The sequence below is a fragment of the Eschrichtius robustus genome, chromosome 2 (genome assembly GCF_028021215.1).
Source record: "Eschrichtius robustus isolate mEscRob2 chromosome 2, mEscRob2.pri, whole genome shotgun sequence".
In the NCBI taxonomy this organism is placed as follows: domain Eukaryota; kingdom Metazoa; phylum Chordata; class Mammalia; order Artiodactyla; family Eschrichtiidae; genus Eschrichtius; species Eschrichtius robustus.
This window is the reverse complement of record NC_090825.1, coordinates 166,091,188-166,110,358: the sequence shown is the minus strand read 5'-3', so window position 1 is coordinate 166,110,358 and position 19,171 is coordinate 166,091,188. Positions and strand designations below refer to the sequence as shown.

Sequence of the window (19,171 nt, the reverse complement as noted above, 5' to 3'; positions counted from 1 at the left end):
GCACTCCATGTGGGCAGGGGTCCATCTGTCCCGTTAAGATAAGTAATGCCACAGCCAGCGTGGCAAGCAGATGGGGGCTAAGGGGTCCCGGGCTGCTGGACATGCCCTCATAGGTCCAGTCGGGCCTGTGGGGCAGCCCTGTACCGTCCCAACCACCCACCTCTGCCCTCCCACCCAGGCACTATCTGGTCACTATGGCACCCATCAGTAATGGGAGAGGTGCCCCCACCCACCAGCCCCAGCCCAGCCTCGAGTTTCATTTTGGCAGGGCCCAGATAGGAGGCTGCCAATGTGTGGGTGCAGAGCGGAAACAGAAAGTGGCTCCCGGTGCTGGCAGCTGGGAAACAGAGCTCCCAGGCACCAGGGGCTCAGTGAGGGGCTGCCGAGGTCCCAAGGATGGCACCCATACCCTGCCCCATCTGAAAGGGCAGGCCTCCTCTTCCCCAGGGAGCTCATCTCAGCCCTCACTCCCCCTACACACCACCGCCCCTGACTGATGCCCCTGCCCTGGGGCATCCGCACCAGGCAGGGAGGGGCTGGGGGCAGGTCCTGATGCTGGGGGTCCCTTGCTCTCTGTCTTGTCTTGGCAATCAAGGACAGGGCTTCCCAAGGCCACCTCTGAGGCAAATGAGGCCAGGCTCTTGGAGCCCAAGTATCTTTCTTTCCCTACCCAGACACTGGCCCAGAGACAGAGCCCTGTCCAGCTCACTGAGTCCAGTGTGGCCTCAAGGTCTTTGCACAGGCTGTTCCTACTGCCCAGGATGCTCGTCGCCCCAGAACCTGTCCTGGCAGATCCTTCTTCTTGTTTTGGTGGACACAGCTCAATGGTGACCTCATCCAAGAGGCCCCAGCCACTCCCCTCCCTCCCTCTGTTGTTCAGCTTTTTTTTTTTTAATTAATAAATTGATTGATTGGCTGCATGGGTCTTCGTTGTTGCACGCGGGCTTTCTCTAGTTGCGGTGAGCGGGGGCTACTCTTCTTTGCGGTGCACTGGCTTCTCATTGCAGTGTCTTCTGTTGTTGCAGAGCACGGGCTCTAGGCACGCAGGGTTCAAGGAGTTGCAGCACATGGGCTCAATAGTTGTGGCTCGCGGGCTCTAGAGTGCAGGCTCAGTCGTGGCGCATGGGCTTAGTTGCTCCGCTGCGTGTGGGATCTTCCCAGACCAGGGCTCGAACCCATGTCCCCTGCATTGGCAGGTGGATTCTTAACCACTGCGCCACCAGGGAAGCCCTTAGCTTCTTACTGAGGGGCGCTCACTATGCATTTCTCTCTCTGGGCAGGGAGCTCGGTGCTTTGGCCACAGCAGCGTTCCGGCACCCACAACCCCGACCACAGTGGGTCTGTCTTGGCTCATGACTCACTACAGGGCAGCAAGGAGCAGGGGTCTGGGGGGCTGATGTTTACTCCTGTGAGGACCCGGTACACACCCTCCCCACTTGGCTGAGCCTGAGTGCTTCTGGCACCCTCACCACCTGCAGACTACCCAGGGGTCCTGCGTTTAAATCCTGGTGCCCCTTGTGATGGCTGTGACTTCTCTGTGCCTCAGTTTCCCTGGATGCCAACTGGACTTGGGGAACATGGCTGTGCCACCTGCAGCTCAGTAACATGAGGTGGCTGTTTGAGGGCAGGGGAGTCTGTACAGCTGCTGCTCACAGACCCTGGTCACCAGGGCCCCCTCCCAGCAACAGCCCTGGGTGATGGTGCCCAGGCCTCTCCCATCTGAGCCTTGGTTCCCACGTGCTCCCCTCAAAATGGCTAGAGCAAACATGGATCCGGTGGGGATACCTGGAGTAGAGACATTTATTGACAAAAGGGGGCTGGGCTGGGCTTCCAGCCTCTGCTTCTGGCCAAACAGCAAGTGCCCGGTCGAGAGGGCAGCACAGCCCTGGCCTTGTATCCCCACAGCTCCGGAAACGCGTCTGGGGCCGGTCTCAGGCGCTGGGGGCGTAGTGCAGCACCAGCCGGTCAAAGTCGTTTTCCTTCAACGTGAATTGGGGGCGGGGAAGGGGGATGGGGGTGGGCAGAGAGAGAAAGGGGAGAACTTGTGAGCCAGGCCCCGAGCTCCGCGCTTTGCCTGGCAGAGCCTGGGGGGTCTAGGGCTCAGAGACGGGCCGCCTGCATGGGCTCACCTTGGCCTGGTACTCCTTGATGAAGGGGTGGGACCTGTGGGCGTCCTTCAGCTGGGATAGGTAGCGGTTTGTCACCTGTGGGGGAGGCAAGGTTAGCTAAATATGGGGACCCCATGGTGACTCTGACCTGCAGGGTAGGGAGTGGGGTGAAACAAGGGCCACCTGGCCAGACCCAGGCAAGAGCCCTGGTTTCCCCACATTTTCTCCATCACACCCTGCTGCCCCGGAACCATGCTGAATTAGAGAGGACCCTGGCGGGTGGGGAGCACCACCTGACACAGAGCCTGCACTTGGCACATGGGTGAAGCATGCACCAGGTTCAGGGATGTGGGCTGGGCAGGGACCCAGGCCCTGGGAGAGGCAGGGGGCCAGGAGTGGAAGGCAGGTCAGGGGGGGACGGGGTTGGGAAAGGAGATGGATTTGTTCTGGGCACGTCGTATGGAGACACCTCAGAGGCTTGGGGATTGGAGCCCTCGCGCCCAGCCTTGCCCTACCCGCCAGGCTCAGCCCTGACCATGTGGGGCTAGGGGCGTCTGTCTGGCTCTGTTTCTCCAAAACTGATAGTCTGGGGATGTCTCTGCGGTGAGTGGGAGAGTCGTCCTATCTGTCCTGCACCACCCCAGCCCTGAGGCTGTCTGGGGGGCTCTTCTTCGAGGAACTGGTGACAGACCATCATGAAGCCCTGAGGTGGGTCCCCGGCCAGCTGGGCAAGGCACCTAAATGGGGCAGTGCCCCAGCGTCCTCCTCCCCGCCCTCAGACAAGGTAGGCTCAGCAGGATTGCTCCCCTGAGCCCTGTTTCTCTGTCCTGGTGTCCGCCCCCAATCCTGAGGTGGCACAGGCCGAGTCCCAGCCTGGGAGCCCTGAGCCTCAGCCCACTTGTCCGTAGGACCCACATAGCAGCTGACCTGCAGCCCCGACCAGGGTGGGGACCCTGGGGGAGTACCCGCAATGCCAGCTTCCCAGGGCCGATCTCAGATGCACCCACTCGTGGGGAACAGGTTTTTGCCCCAAGGCCAGGCCAACCTTGAAGTTCAGACCCTGAAGCCCCAAGCTCCCTCTAGAGCCGGGGCCACACCAGAGACCCCTGCCCACCCCAGGCTGGCACCGTGAGGGCTGGAAAACCCTCCTGCACCTGGCTGAGGGTGGGGAGGGTCCTACCTCGGGAGGCTTGCCCAGGTGCTGGGACAGGACGATGAGGTTGATCAGCGTCTCAGGGTGGCCGCTGTCCTGGCAACACAAGGGGACACCAGACAGGCAGGGTCAGCTCCTCCAGGCCCCCATCTCAAGCAGGGCTGGGATTGCAAGACCCAGCATGCCCCCACCACTGGCCGCTCCGCAAGGCAGTGATCTCAGGGCCCTCCCTTCTGCCTCCCCACACCGGCTGCTTTCCCAGTGAGCGCGTTGCTTCATGTGCAGACCAGGCGGTCACAGAGCCCCCTTGCCTGTCGCAATTTGGGAGGGGCGTTTTTATCACAAATCTCAAAGTAATGGAGTCCAGACCAAGGCGGCCTCAACCTATCACAGCCCAGCTAGCTGCTCCTCCTGCTGCAACGATGAGGCCTGAGACCGTGGGACAGACCCGTCCCGCCCTGCCTGCTCCCCAGGGGCATTGGCAGGAAGCTGCGGGAAATTACCAGAAACTCCAAGGGGGTGGGTGACCTCACCCCACCCGCCCATATTGGGCTCTGAGGCACAGGGAGCTCTGGGAATCAGCTCGGCCGCTGCCTTGGCCAGGAATCCCAGCCAGAGCCCGTGGTTGGGGCGAGGCAGGGACATGCCGCTCAGGATGCAGGGCGCCACAGGCTCGAGGGGCTGCAGGAACCCGGGCCTCCTACACAGATCTGGCTCCACCCCGCGCTGCCCTTCTTTGCAGAGACCTGCATTCTCCCCACAAGCACGGGGCGCTCTGGTAGGCGAGGCAGCTCCACACGGGCAGCCTGACGACGTCAGCCAGCAGGAGCACCCGACTGCCCCCCCTCAGCCTGTCCCCACTCGGCCAACAACCTTCTGACGATAGCTTGGCCCCTCGCAGAGACGAGCACGGAGAAAGCTTCCCATTGGTGTCAGTTTCTCATTATATCGAACAACGTTTCAGATGGCAGCCGTGAGAAGACAACTGCGGCAGCCCTGAGGGCAGCGCTCCAGGCCCTCTGCTCAACAAGGATGGGCAGAGGCGACACCTCCCGTGTCGCTCTCGGCAGCCTGCTCTCCCCTTGGCAGCAAACGGGAGCTGTCTCTCCCAAGCACACACCCAGGTGAGGGATCACCGCGAAAGGCCCCGGGCCAGGAAGCCAAGGCGTCAGTGAAGAGACAGGGCGTGGGTCTGCTCAGCTCAGGCCGACGGGGGGCCCAGGCTGACGGGATCCTCGCCTTTCCAAGAGAAGCTAGAATCAGGATTGTCGCTTGCAATCCCGAGTTTTAACTGATGTGGCATTAAAATCCCCACATGGCCACAGGCAGGCCACGGGGTCTCGCACACCTGTTTCTGGGGTGGGGCTGCGCCTGCCCATACCTTGTCCAGCGCCTCCTGCAGCACGCCCTCCGCGGCCTCCCACCGGCCCTGGGCCATGTGGCAGGCTGCCTGCCCGTTGAGCAGCAGCAGGGTGGACGAACACTTGTCGGCCATCTCCTGGAAGATGTAGTAGGCGTCCTGCAGCTTCTCACCACCCTGCGGGGACAGTTGACGTCACCGCTTTGTCACCCTGCTGCCCGGCCCTACCCTGCCTGCTCCCTCCTGGAGGGATCCCAGCACTTTGTGGAGACAATCCCAGTGCAGCCGGCCCACGGCAGGCACTCTTTGGACACCGCCCCCTTCCCCTAAGAGACCCCCGTGCAGCTAGTGCTGTGAAGGGGCAGAAGCGGCACGCAGACCCCCTCAAACCCGGCTCCCCAAGCCCTATGTTTATAGACTCGAAAGCCTCGGCTTTGAGAGGGAGAATCAGTGCACGGGCAGCTGGGTCAAGGTCTGAGCTGGGAGCACTGGGACACATGGCCCATCGGGGCAGCCTCTGCTCCAGCAGCCGTGACCCCGACCACCCGAATTCTGAATAGAAGGTTCTGTCCGCCTGGTAAAGACACAGCGCCACACTTGCAGGGGAACCTGAGACCAAGATGTGCTTGTGAAAGACTGCTAGGCTATGGGAGAGAGCTGTTCGGGTTTGTCCCACTAAACTGAATGGATACTGTGGGGTGAGGCCTCAGCCTTGCAAAAGGATGTGCAGATACACACAGACGAGGAGCACAATTTAAAGGCCCGTACGAAAGAGCGACTCAGAGAAAGGAAGCCAAATGTCCAAATCCAGAAATGGGGCTGCTGCCAGGAGAGGGGCGCCCAGGCACGTGGGGACGGGGGGCTGGGCCCGAGGGGGTAAAGCGCAAGGGGGATACAGGCACCAACCCTGTGCCGGGAGCCCGGAGAGCAAGCTGAGCAGCAGCCAAGACCAGGGCCAGACCCCAGAGGAGGGTGCGCTGCCAGCTGGCTGGCTCCGTGCACCCGGGCTGGGGGGCGGGTGGGGTGCGTGCAGGCAGAGGTACGCCGAGTCCGGTTCCATAAACCCCCAGTTTGTTCACTCTGGCTCTGGCCAAGCCACTCGGCTGCAAGGAGCCAGAAGGGGTCAAGCCCGAGAGAGGGGGAAAACGTGCTGGGGCTCCTCCAGGGGACTAGCCCCCAAGAAAGCAGGAGGTCCAGTGCGTCTGTGGAACCCCACCTGCACCCTCCCCACAGGAGCAGCCAGCGCTGCGCACAGGGGGTCGCCGCCACCTCCTGGCTCCCGGATGCTCCTGTCTCTCATGCCCGCACACAAGCCGGGTGCTCACCACAGCCAGGCTGACCCAGGCGGTGGCCAGCTGGGTGAGGGTGGCGTCCTCGTCCTGGTCCTGCATTTTCTTCAGCTCCTTCCTGGGGGCAGAGGAGAGAGGCGGGAAGGTGCCCGGTGGCTGAGTGGCCAGTCACTGTGCCCCACCCCACCCCCGAGTTCCTTGCTCACGAGGCCCCAGGACCTCAGGCCCCGGCCCGGCCACCCCCCATCCACGGCTGCACACGCCTCTGCGTGCTTGCGAAGCCCACCCCAACCCTGCAAGATGGGCCCCGCTGCCTGCGTCACAGAAGGAAACTGAGGCACAGACAGTGACGTCCCTTGTCCCAGGCAACACCCTGCAGAGAAGGGCAGGTAAACAATCGTGCAGTCACCCCAATAGACTCGAATGAAATAAATGGAGAAACACTCGTGTCACTGATAATCAGAGCCAGGCGGAGGGCTCTGGGTGGTCCCCATGCCACATGCGCCCTTGAAGACAGAGGTCTGGATGCTGGAGAACACAGGGTCCCAACATGGCCTGGCCGTTGCTAAGATACCCCCTGATGCACAGGCCACAGCCCAGCAGACCTGGGGGGGAGGGGCTTACCGGGCGAGGTCCAGGCGGTCTAGCTTCAGCAGGATCTGCACTGTCATGGCCATGCTGTGGGAAGGGCGGGCAGTCAGTGAACTCCCACCCCACTTTATCTTCCACCAGGAGCTCACTCTGTGTAAGCACCACCTTCCAGAAACCTCCCCTTGAGTGCTCAGGCCACCAGCCCCGCCTTACAGAGGGGAACACTGAGGCTGAATGTCAGCCCAGCAGGGCCGAACTCAGACCTGGGCGCTGCTTGCTGGGCTGAGCACCCCATCGCTTCCCAGGCCCTGCACTCCCGCCTGTCTCTGCTGAGTGTGATTGGGCCGGGAGCTCCCATGGGGTCCCCAGGCCTGTGGCCCGCTCCCTGCCCGCCCCGTGGCTGGCCATCCCATCTGTACCCCCCTCTCCTTTCCAGAGTCCCAGATGAAGTGCTGCAGGGGAGCACCTGCTCCCTGCCTTCAGGGCCCACACCCACTGCACCCCCGCCTCGGGCCCAGACAGCTGTGACCACCGATCACTGATGTGGCCACCTGTTCCCAAGTTTTCCCACCAGAATGTGACCCAGCGCCCAGACCAGCCCAAGGAGAAGCATGAGAAACATTCGTGGGGTGCACTGCCTCACCAGCCGTGTAACATGCTTATTGCAAAGCCCCCTCTGGATCACAGTGGGACATAAATGGATATGAAGGAATACGTGGTGACCAACTAACCAAGGGAAGGCAGAAACCAGAGCGCTCATGGGGGAGAATGGCTGCACCCTGCAGGGCTGGAGCCCTGGCCGCAGGGAGCTGGACACAGCACAGCCCAGAGCCACCTCCTGGGCTGGGGGTGGAGCCGACAGCAGGCTGCACGGGGCTCCAGTGCCCAGGCCTGGAGTGCCCTGAGGGGCGGCCTCAGGGGAGGGTCCGTGGGGCCCAGGGAGGACATGGAAAGTCCAGGGCCCAGGGCAGAGAAACACAAGGCTTCATGGGAGAAGGGAGGGTACAGAAATTCTCAGGCAGAAACAAAGGTGCTTTCTGCTCGGCTGCTGGGAACAGAGGGTTTTCAGCCCCGGGTGCTGTGTCCTCAGAGCAACAGCCCAGCCATGCGGAAAAGTGTGTCTCCTGGACGGAGAACAAGAGCTGCAGCCTAAATGGGAGGCCCATGCCCCACCCCAGTCCCTCTCTTTCAGAGCAGCCCCGCGTGCCGTTCCTATGATGATGGCTGACGAGGCCCTGAGCTGCCCGGACACCAGAGGGGCCACTCACGCTGGCCGTTCCCCCAGTGCAGGACAGCCACTCACCACTCCAGGCTGTCCCCTTGGTGCAGGGTGCGCAGGGCTGCATCCGGGTTCTGGTTGTGGAAGTAGATGGAGGCAGCCATGAGCAGGAAGGTGGTGTTGGTCACGTCCACGCTCCGGCTCATCTCCCGGTCCAGCTCGGCCACGATCCCATCCCTGCGAGACACGCAGCTGCTCAGAGCCCAAGGCAGGGGCAGGAGGCGGCCTCTCCCCCGTGGGAACAGACAGGCCCAGAGAGGGCGAGTCAGGCCCCCCGGGGCACAAAGCAGCGGCGGGCAGGATAGGCCCAGCTGTCTCTGCCAAGCCCCACTAGGTGCCAGTCTCGCCACCTCCCCACCAGGTACTCCTCACCCCTCACATAAACAGGGAAACCAAGGCCAGGAGAAGCGGGGTTGGGTGCTCCAGGCCCCGTGGGGAGTGTGGGGCAGGAAGGGCCACGCCTGGCTCTGCCCACGAAGCAGCACAAATGACCATCCAGGTCTCGAGCTCCCCTGGCCCTCAGTGCTTGGGGGCTGAGGTGTCCATGCCGCCCCGCATGCACAGGGACAGGCTAGCTCAACGGGGACACCTCCACAGGGACACGAGGCCACACAGGTGAACCTCACACTGGCGACGTCACCAACTTCCCAAGGAGGCCAGTGGTCTCAGCAGAGGGTCCTGATCTACCTCGGTCAGCGTCGGGCCTGGGTCCTGAGGGCAGCTGTGCAGGACGACACCCCACTGACAGGGTGGCTGCCCCCGGTTCCCGAGCTTGGTGTGCAGGCTGCTCCCGGCAGGTGGACGTCGTGCGGGACTGGGGGCTGGGAGCCGGCAGCAGGCTGGAGTTCAGGCTTGCCCAAGGACCAGCCGGACGCCCTCACCCGCCACAGGACACCAGAGCCTTGTCTGCTTAACCGAAACGAGGAGCTGCAACTCCTTGTTTCAAAGGGCTGCTGAGCGGTTAATGAGAGAAGGGAGGCAAGGGCCCGGCCCTGTGTCACCGCTGGACAAATGCTGTGGCTTGGGACACACAGTCTCAACAAGCGCATACGTTTCATGCGGGTTGCTGGGGGCTGGTGGCCAAGTGCCTGTGTACCTGAGGGCCCCTGGAGGGCAGGGATGTGCCTATTACTCCCTCTGCGCCCACCAAAGAGGTGCCTGATGGACAAATGACTTCAAATCTGAGTCTCTTCCCCGCTCTGCACAGAAGGACTGTGTACAGGGATCACACAGGGTTGGCGTGAGGAGCCCCAAGGCCACCTCACAAAGCTTCCTGCCTGGTTCTTGGCACACAGGCTGTGAACAGGGCGCCTGCTCTTGTCCTTGTAACGTTAGTGTTGTACGTTGTTACTGGAACACATTGTGGTTATCCTTATGGGCTCCAGCACTTTCTCCACCACCTGCTCGCTGGGCAGTTTGCATGGGGCGGTGGTTTGTACTGCCAGGATGGATGCACCGAGAGCCGCTCTGCTTTCCCGAGCACCTGCCCCGCGCCGTGGGCTTCCTGCGGGTTCTTTTCTGTAGCGCTCACAGCAGCCCTGGGGCTCCTTCCCCTTCCAAAAGGAGAATGGGGTTTGTCACCCCAGCTAGAGAAGTGCACAGAGAGGGTGAAGTGATGGTCTCAGGAGGCTGCCTGTCTTAGTGTCCCGGGGTTGCTGTCAGAAAGCCCACGAACCAGGGAGAGGATCAAAACAACAGGGGTTTATTCTCTCCCAGTTCTGGAGGCTAGCAGTCTGAAATCAAAGTGCTGGCAGGATTGGTTCCTTCCTCCAAGGGAAGATCTGTCCTGGTCCTTTCTCCTGGGGCTGCGGCAGTCCTTGGCTTGTGTCTCTTTCACCCCAATCTCTGCCTCCATCTTCATGTGGCCTCTGCGTCTGTGTCTTCTCTTCCATCTCTTATGAAGATACCAGTCACCGGATTTACGGCCCACCTTATATCCAAGATGATCTCAAGATCCTTAACCACTTACATCTGCAAAGACCCCCATTTCCAATGAGGCCAGGTTCACAGGTTCTGGGGGTCAGGACACGGACATGTCTTTTGGGAGTCCCCACTCAGCTGCCACTGCTTAAGCCTCTTTGAGTAAATCCTTCAAGTGTCTGTGGACGAAGGAGCCTGATCACAGAAGGTGGAGCACAGGGCGCTGCCCTCCATGAGGAAGGAGCAGGGGTGGGGGTCACAGCAGATAGTCGTACCCACACTTGGGACTCACAGATGGCTGCAGCAGCCTCCGAGGAAAGCGTAGTGTCAACAAGGTCATGACCACATCCTGGTCTAAGAAGTTCCACAGGGCAGAGATCGGGGGAGGGCCCCTCTGTGAGGCGTCACAGAGCTGTGAGGGGCGGCCTGGGTGGTGGAAGGGCCCTGGGGCTGGGACAGGTAGGCGGGAATCGGTTCACAGAACAGAGTGGCTCCCTGTCGTGGGCTGTGCTGCCCCAGCCTTCTATCCCAGCCGCCCTCTGGGGAGTGTTTTACCTCCGAAATCCCAGGGGGCCTCACGACCAGCCCATTCCGAGGGCCGGGGGAAACCGAGGTGCAGAGGGGCCACGGGGCCTGCTGCGTCAGGCTGGTGCTCCACGCACAGGTGAGGCAGGGCCACACAGCCCCCACCTGCAGAGGCCGAGTTCACGTGCACCTGGGCGAGCATCCCAGCCAGCAAGGAACAGCCCACGCGCCTGCCTGTGCAGGAACCACCTGAGGCCAGCAGGGCTGGACCGTGAGCTGTCTCAGACCCCAACGGAGCAGCAGGTAACAGGCGGGCCTGGTCCTGGGATGCTCAGCACTTCCCACAGCCCGGACCACCCCGCCTCTCCTGGCCATCGCCTGAGGGAGTTTGATGACTGCTGGTCTGTGGCACAGGTGGACACGCCCAGCTCAGGGCGAAGACTTGCTGTCCCCTCCCACCCTCCATCTGGGCAGAGATGAACGATGCGTGGTGTGGCTGCCATTCCCTCCCCCGCACAGTGGGTGAGCAGCAATGGCTGGAAGACTGGCTGCAGGGTCCCCACCCTTATGTACCAGGGGAGGCCCTCCTGGCAAGAATGAGGCCCTCACAGTCCCCAGGTATCTGTACACAAGGCCTCATCTCTGATCCCCAGCCCCCCGCCCCCTTTGAAGCAGGGTCCATCACTGCCTCCCGCTGTGCAAGTGAGGGAAACTGAAGCTCAGAGAGGTGAGAGGGCAGAGGAGGGATGCCAACTAGACATCCTCTGCCCACCCGGGCCCATCCACCATGCCCCAGGCCCGCCCCCCACCCAACCTCACCGCCGGCTGTCGCTAGCCAGGTACTCAGCAAACATGCGCACGGCCTGGAGCTCTGGGGCCGAGGAGGGCTTGATCTCATCCAGGACCACGCCGTACTTCCTCTGTGGGCAAGACAAGCAGGCTGCCAGCCCCGCCCGAACTCCCCGTAGGGTTTATATGTTCTCAGACCCCAGGAACATACAAGGGCTTCTTGGCTCCAGCACTGCCCTGGTGGAGCCCCAATACCAGGGGCTGGTGCCCACCGCTCCCAGGGACCCCCTCAGCCCACGGCTGCCATCCCCACTGGAGTGCGCTGTGGAAGCCAGCACAGCATCACCCGTTAGCTGTCGTGCCACGCTGCCCACTGCTCTAGCTGGAGACCCTGGCAGGTCACCGTCCAGCCCCCGGTGGTGAAGTGACGGGGTGAGGGCCCCGCCAGCCCTGGGGGTGGGGTGTGGTGGTGTCACCAGGGGCAGGGGGTCTGGGCATTGGCTTCTATTGAGCAGAACATGCACCCCACCGACAGACACCCAGCAGGGAGGTCACTGCAGGGAGGGGAACTGGAATCAGGGACCCATTTTTCACTGTCTTTCTTTCTAGGTAGTTTCAGTATTTTCGTTGCCACCGACACGTATTCATCTTTTAAAGATATATATACACACACAAATATATGAACACATCCAAGGAGATTCTGGGGTGCGCCGGGGCACCCTACTCTGCTGGGGACCACACACACTGTCTGGGCCCCAGCTTCACCCTGGAGGTTGGTGGGGGGAGGGTGGTGAGGGGGACTTGGTCCACAAGGGGGAAGTTCCATCAGGCTCCAGAACGCTCCGTAGAGGGAAAGATGCAAAAAGACCTGGGAAGCCACCCGAGGCCTGATGTGAGGTGGGGGCATCTGTGGAGCCATGTACCCACAACAGAGCAGTCTACGGCTGTGGCTGTGGGACGAGGTTGGTGGGAGGTTGGTGGGCCTGGCGTGGGAACAGGGCGGGGCACAATTCAATCCTGTCTGCGGAGTCCAGATTGTTTTTAGAACAGAAGAATGCAGTCTTACTGTATTATCAGGGTAATGCTGCTTTTTAAAAACCCTAGTGTCTGTGGAAGCAACCTAAATGTCCGTCAACAAAGGAGTGGATAAAGAAGACGTGGTACATATATACAATGGAATATCACTCAGCCATAAAAAAGAACAAAATAATGCCATCTGCAGCAACCTGAATGGACCTAGAGATTCTCAAACTGAGTGAAGTAAGTCAGAAAGAAAAAGACAAATATCGTAAGATAGCGCTTATATGTGGAATCTAAAAAAAGACTACAAATGAACTTACCTACAAAACTGAAGTAGAATTACAAATGTAGAAAATAAACTTATGGTTACCGGGGGGGGTAAGGGGTCCGGGGGGAGGGATAAATTGGAAGATTGGGATTGACACATACACGCTACTATATACAAAATAGATAACTAATAAGGACCTACTGTACAGCACAGAGAACTCTACTCAATACTCTTTAATGGCCTATATGGGAAAAGAATCCAAAAAAAAAGTGGATATATGTTATTTGTATAACATATTCACTTTGCTGTATACCTGAAACTAACACAACGTTGTAAATCAATTATGCCCCAAATAAAAAAAACAAAAAAAAAACTAGTGTCTAAACTGTGGGCTTCGGTTAATAACAGTATCAATACCACTGCATCGATTGTAACCAAAAGCACCCTGCCAACCCAAAATGTTAATAAGAGAAAATGCCTGTGTGGGGGATGGGCATTTGGAATTCTCTTTGCCATCTGCTCAGTTATTCTGTAAACCCAGAACTGTACTGAACAAGTGAAATCTATCGATTAAGTATAAAAAGAAAAGCAAGAAACCCCAACATTGGCCCTCTGGCCTGGTGCTCCAGGGCCTCAGTGACGTGGCCACCTTCTTGTGGGGGCCACACCAGCTGCTCGTGGTCCCCGCCCCTGCCGACACTCTGTTCCTTACTCTCCTTCCCCAGGGTGTTGGCAGTCATGGTCAAGGGCCCACACTCACCTGTGCCAGGTACGCTCTGTACAGGAAGACATCCCTTTCCACATCTCTCTCCAGGCTTGACGGCTGTGGAAAAGCGGGTCAGAACTCTTGGGGGCTCCGTGCCCAACAGGCCCTCAGAGGCCAGAAGTGGGCAGCTTTCCCAGTGGAGTCTGGGTCCTAGTCCCGGCCCCGGCTCTCAGCCGCCTACGACCTTAGGCAGCAGGAGAGCAGCCTCCGCTGAGGGCACGCAGTGTGCCGGGCACCTCATTCTGTGCCACCCTGACATCTCCCTGGGAAAGGAGGCTCGACTGTCACCCCCACCCATCCAGGTGAGGGATGGGGGCACCAAAAGTGCTGAAACTGCTCCAGCCACACAGCAGGGGCCAGGGCAGAGCCCACGCTTCTGACCACCGGACACGTGGCTGCTGGTGTCAATGTGGAAGGACCCCAGGGTGCAGTGGATCAAAACAGAAGCTGCTCAACAGTATGGGTGGTCCGAGGACAGCAAGGGGTGGGGGTGGGGGTGGGTATGGGAGTTCGGGCGGAGCCGCCCAAGTTTGTACAAGCCGAGCAAACAGGCCTGGGAGGATTCCTATCCGGACATGAATGGTGGATACTGGAGAAGGGATGGGACCCAGCGGGAGATGTGCGAAAGGGACTTACTTCCTGTAACGAATACTTCCATGCCTCTTGTTCCTGTCCTGCTTTTGTTTCAAAACGTTCTTTAAACGTGACAACAGGAGAGATGAAGGTCTGCCTCACTCAGAGGACCTTTCTGGGAGAGCTCAGCTTGGCTGTCCCAGCATAGCGATGTCTGGGTCTAGCCAGGCTGGGTGAGACCTTGGGGACCGCCCTGTACTCAGGGACGAGGCCCACGGGCCACACTCCCTCAGCCCAGCCACCACACAGAACCCAGAAGCAGGTGCGAGGTGACCTCATACAGGGTTCACTGTGGGACTGCGAGGGAGGCCCCCACGAGGCTACGGGCAGGCGAGGGACCCTTCCTCGGGAGAACAGCTTTGGACCACGTCCCAGGGTGCTGGCTGACTTCCTGTAGGCCCTGTGGCACTTGGGGTGGCACAGAGCAACTCAGCCCAGAGGGCATGCGGGTGCTGGGACAGGCCACCTGGGGGCTGGGAGAGGAAAGTGACATGGGGGAAGGGGGCCCGGCCACCTTGGAGTCACTACTCCAACAACCTCTAAACCACAGGGCCTGGGGAAAAGCACAGAGAGAATGAATAGCCTGTCCAGCTGCCAGAGCACAGGGACAAATGTTCTGGAGCCCCGCCGGTGGGAGCACGCCAGGACCACTCTCCCCCGAGGCTGAAAACCAGACTCCTAGTCCCCAGGCCTTCTTCCCAGCCTGAGGGGGTGAGGGCGCTGAACGTGTCCTCCTCCCAGGCCAAGGGAGACTGCGAACAAGAAGCCTGGCTCCTGGCCCCAGCCAGACTCAGGCCAACTTTGCCTCGGGGTCCCAGCAGCTTGCTCCGGCCTTGGTGGCCAGGCTGGGGATCCGGCCATGATTTGGAACACGGTGTCCTCCAGATAAGTGACTCTGAAATGACCCTCAGAGGCGGACACTGGTGAGGACAACCCACCTGGGGTTCCCACACCACCCTCAGTAAAAAAAGAGACAAATGTTGGCTGTTGGTATCTTTGAAGCAGGGACACAGTGGGATGCCTTGTGGGGGACCAGGGTCCCAGAGGCAACTCTGAGCCTCAGCTGCCCCCTTTGTAAAACAGGCACCACCACTGACCCTGCAGGACTGCCAAGGGGGGTCACCGAGACCCCACACACAGACGCTCAGGACCCTCTCAATCAGCCAAAGAGAGGAGAGCTTCTGGGAGGTGTTAAGAACAAGGACAGGTGTACAGACCCGGGAATGCCGGGGACTGTGATGCATGCCACCAGGTGAGCGGTCTGGTCCCCAGTCCTGACGGCTCATCAGAATCACCTGGGAGCTCAGAAACCAGAAAAGCCAGGAGGCTTATGTCCACCAACGATGTCCCACCCCGGGGTGGCCTCAAACTGCCTTCAAACAGCTCAGAGGCGCAGCCAGACCTGAGAGCAAGGGGTACTGTCCGGGGAAGTCGGTGATGGGGTTTGGGAAGGAGGATCACGTCCCCTCCCCTTACTGGCCATCAGTGTCCCCCGACCACACTAGACGGTGAGCTCCTGGAGGCTTTCTTAGCCGCTTCATCCCTAACACCTGTGCGGTGCCTGCCATCTTGTGGGCACTTGCGAAATGTCTGACAAGTGGGGAAACAAACATCATCACGGTGCCAGCACTGAGACACACCAGGTGTTCTACCTGGGGCCACCTCTGGTGGTGCCTGAGGTTGCTGGAGCTGCTATAACTAACCACCAGCTGGGTTGGGGGATGTGCTTAAAGAAACAGAAACTTATTCTCTCATGGTTCTGGAGGCCAGAAGTCTGAGATCAGGGTGTTGGCAGAGCCGTGCGCCTTCCATAGGCTCTCTGGGAGGATCCTTCTTTGCCTCACCCGGCTTCTGGTGCCTCCAGGTAGTGCTTGGCTTGTGGCTGCCTCACCCCCATCTCTGCCTCCATCTTTTCTGTCTGCCTCAAGCCTCTCTCTTCATTCACAGGTCCCGGGTGGACATATCTTTTCAGGGACACCATTCAACACAGTACAGGCTGCCTAAGAAGGTTTAGGTGGCCTGTGGACCAGAATTAAATCACGTCAAATGGCTCAGCAGGGATAGGACTCCCACTCTTCTGGATGCGTCAGGTAGAATCTCTTGGTTTGGTGCCGGTGCATCTTTACCACGTTGCTAAAGAGGGTGTATATCCCCCAGCTTAGAGGTTGGGCCGCAGTGTGCCTCCAGCGAGAGTGACTGCTGCGGGTTTCCCTGGTGGCGCAGTGGTCAAGAATCTGCCTGCCAATGCAGGGGACACGGGTTCGAGCCCTGGTCCGGGAAGACACCACATGCTGTGGAGCAACTAAGCCCGTGCACCACAACTACTGAGCCTGCGCTCTAGAGCCCGCGAGTCACAACTACTGAGCCCACAAGCTACAACTACTGAAGCCCGCGTGCCTAGAGCCCATGCTCCTCAACAAGAGAAGCCACCGCAATGAGAAGCCCGCGCACCACAACGAAGAGTAGCCCCCTCTCGCCACAAGTAGAGAAAGCCTACGTGCAGCAACGAAGACCCCACGCAGCCAAAGATAAATATAAATAAAAATAAATAAATTTAAAAAAAAGAAAAAAGGAGTGACTGTTGGGGACTTCCCTGGTGGTTAAAAATCCGCCTGCCAATGCAGAGGACACGAGGTTCGCTCCCTGGTCCGGGAAGATCCCACATGCCATGGAGCAGCTAAGTCCGTGTGCCACAACTACTGAAGCCTGCGTGCCTAGAGCCCGTGCTCGGCAACAAGAGAAGCCACCGCAATGAGAAGCCTGCGCACCGCAACGAAGACCCAACACAGCCAAAAAATAAATTAATTAATTAATTAAAAAAAAAAAGAGTGACTGCTGATCTGGTTTCCTTTGTTTTCCATCACTCTCTACATACAGCAGGTCACGCTGATTCTTTCAGGAAGGAGGTAAAATTTGCATATTATGACACAATAAGACTGAAAGAACACATTGCTGTAATGTAAGCAGAACAGACACACAACAGAAGAGAGACAGCGGATCATGAGTATAACGCTGAACCTCACAGGGACCCTACTGAGATGAATGTCATCGTTCCCATTTGACAGGAGGGGAAAGTGAGGCTCAGAGAGGTGCAGTGGCTCAGCCCTGGCTGCAGAGAGAACACAGAAGAGACAGAATCTGAGCCCAGGTCTGTCTCAATCTTCTCGTGGTCTACACTACCCCAGCAAGGAGGCATGTAACAACCATGGCGCTGAACGGATAAGGTCCCCCAGAGATGTCCATACCAGTCCCTGGGACCTGTGAACAGCTTACGTTACATCACAAAAGGGACTTCACAGGTGTGATTAAGATTATGGACCCTAAAAATGGAGACACTATGCTGGGCTATCTAGGAGGATCCAGTCTAATCACGGAAACCCTTAAAAGCAGAGGACTTTTAGACAAAAGAAATGAAGGAGAAGGGGAAATTCGAGAGACTCCAAGTGAGAACCCTGTGGCTGGTTCTGAGATGGAAGGGTGATATGCGAGGTTGAGGACTGGAGAGAAGCATCCAGAAGCCTCCAGGAGCTAAGGGTGGCCCCTGGCCAAGAAGCAGCAACTTGAACAAGTTAGGAAGGTGTTTCTTCCCCAGAACCTCCAAAAAAGGACATAGCTGGGCCAACACCTTGATTTTAGCCTGGTGAGAGCGGTGTTGGACTTCTACCTACAGAAGCTGCGAGATAATAAACGTGTGCTGCTTTAAGCTGTTGTTTGGTAATTTGTCACAGTGGCGATGGAAAACGAATACAGTCATGCAAATGTTATTTCAACGATTCCTAACCTCTTACTGAAGTCTGTTTGAGGTTTTACCCCCCCATTACGCAGATGACGTTCAGGGACATGGGGTTCACTGCCAAAGGCCAGAAGGGAAAGCAAGCCTTCTCTACTTCAGAATCCAAATTCCTCCCAACCCTCTGGCTGCCTCTGGGAAGATGTCTGCCACTCCCTTGTGTTGTGTGGTGCTCCGATGGCCTCCCACACCTTCAGAATAAAATCCAAACCCCTGCTGAGGCCTTCAGGCCCTGCCCCTCACTCTGCCCACCTCATTCTTCATCTCCCCCACTGTGCTCGCCCCACTCCTGCCACACCACCCTCGTATGCCTTGACTACATGGAGCTCACCGCTGCCTCAGCACCTTTGCAGCAACTTATGGGGTTAGAGCCTTCTCAAGGCTTGGTCACAGGTTAAAATGGCAGTCAGAGAGACCTGATCTGACCACTCCCACGTGAAGCAGCCCCCGCCCCCATTTCTGATCAGCACTTTTTTATCTCCCCTCTCCCCTAGCCGACTCAAGCTGAAACTATGTATTCACTTGATTCGTTACTTGTTTACTCTCTTCAGAACACTAGACTATGAGGGCAGGCAAAGACCCTGTCACGTTCACTGCTCTTAAAAATTCTCCAATGGCTCACTCTCAAAGTGACAGCACCATCCATGTGCCTCCCCAAAAGGTGCTGCTAGTGGCCCCTGCTGCCCCCTCTCCTGTCACCCACTCACCGCCTGGCTGCCTGGGCCCTGCCTTGAAGGGCTATATTTTCTAGCTCTCAAACAGCCAGGCTCACTCCCAACACTCTCCGTCGCACCACCTCCTGACATCTTGTTTATTTACTTGTTTACTGTCTGTCTCCCTTGGGAGCTGAGGCTTCCAAGGTAGCTGGGAGTTTTGTCTATTTTGTCACTGCTTTGAGCCCAGCACGAATATCCTGCCTGGCCCATACAGATGCTCAATGAGGAATGGGTGAATGAATGAATGAGCAAGTCTGGGGAGAAATAACCTGGTTAGTGGGGCAGGGTAACGAGCGAGAAGCCATTTCTCTCTTGAGCCTCCCTTTTCTCACCTGTAAAATGAGGATAAACAACAGTCCCTACTTCACGGGTATTGAGGGCATGGCGGCACAGTGTGGGTGCTCAACAGATGGAAACTATTATTGTTGTTGCTGTCTTTAGTATTACTACTGTAGCGTAATATCATTACCATTGTTATTATTACTATAGCGGTATGAACCCCTCTCTTACTCAAATGCCTCCCAAGGCTCAGTCTGAGCGAGCGCTCAGAGTAAGAAGTATCGCTAAAGTGTTACTGCTTTGAGTTTGGTCATAGAACAAGGATAATTCTTCACCGCGCTCTGAAGAGATGTGGCGGGGGTGGGGGGTGAGGGGGGGATGAAACGGCGCGAGGTGAAAAGGGAGGGTTTTTAAAATCAGAGCGCGACCCGCAGCCACCAGGAAGCGTCTTCCGCCTCCGCCCCCAGGGTCCCCCAGCCCCGCAGCCGCCGCACCTTCACCCGCTGCGCCTCGTTGATGCACTGCTGGTAGCTGCCAATGTAGAAGGCATTCTTCACGTCGAACAGCTCGTCCACCTCCCCGGAGCCTCCAGAGGCTGAGCAAGGAGCCGGAGGCGCCATGTCGCTACCCTCTCACCCGCTACTCCCACTAAGAGACACGTCGGCCGGAAAGAGAGAGCCACCGC

General features: G+C 58.6%; 1 protein-coding gene across 1 annotated transcript; it reads right to left on the bottom strand.

The window, feature by feature from the left end:
• Positions 1-1,782: 1,782 nt before the first annotated feature.
• Positions 1,783-19,167, bottom strand: COPE (COPI coat complex subunit epsilon). Its single transcript, XM_068536682.1, has 10 exons — positions 18,981-19,167; positions 13,063-13,125; positions 11,045-11,145; positions 7,805-7,957; positions 6,535-6,588; positions 5,947-6,028; positions 4,643-4,798; positions 3,289-3,357; positions 2,130-2,204; positions 1,783-1,979 (listed from the first exon to the last, which is right to left on the bottom strand). Exons 1-10 carry the CDS (start codon positions 19,104-19,106, stop codon positions 1,932-1,934), a joined length of 927 nt encoding a protein of 308 aa, XP_068392783.1. The 5' UTR covers positions 19,107-19,167; the 3' UTR covers positions 1,783-1,931.
• Between the last annotated feature and the right edge of the window lie 4 nt (positions 19,168-19,171).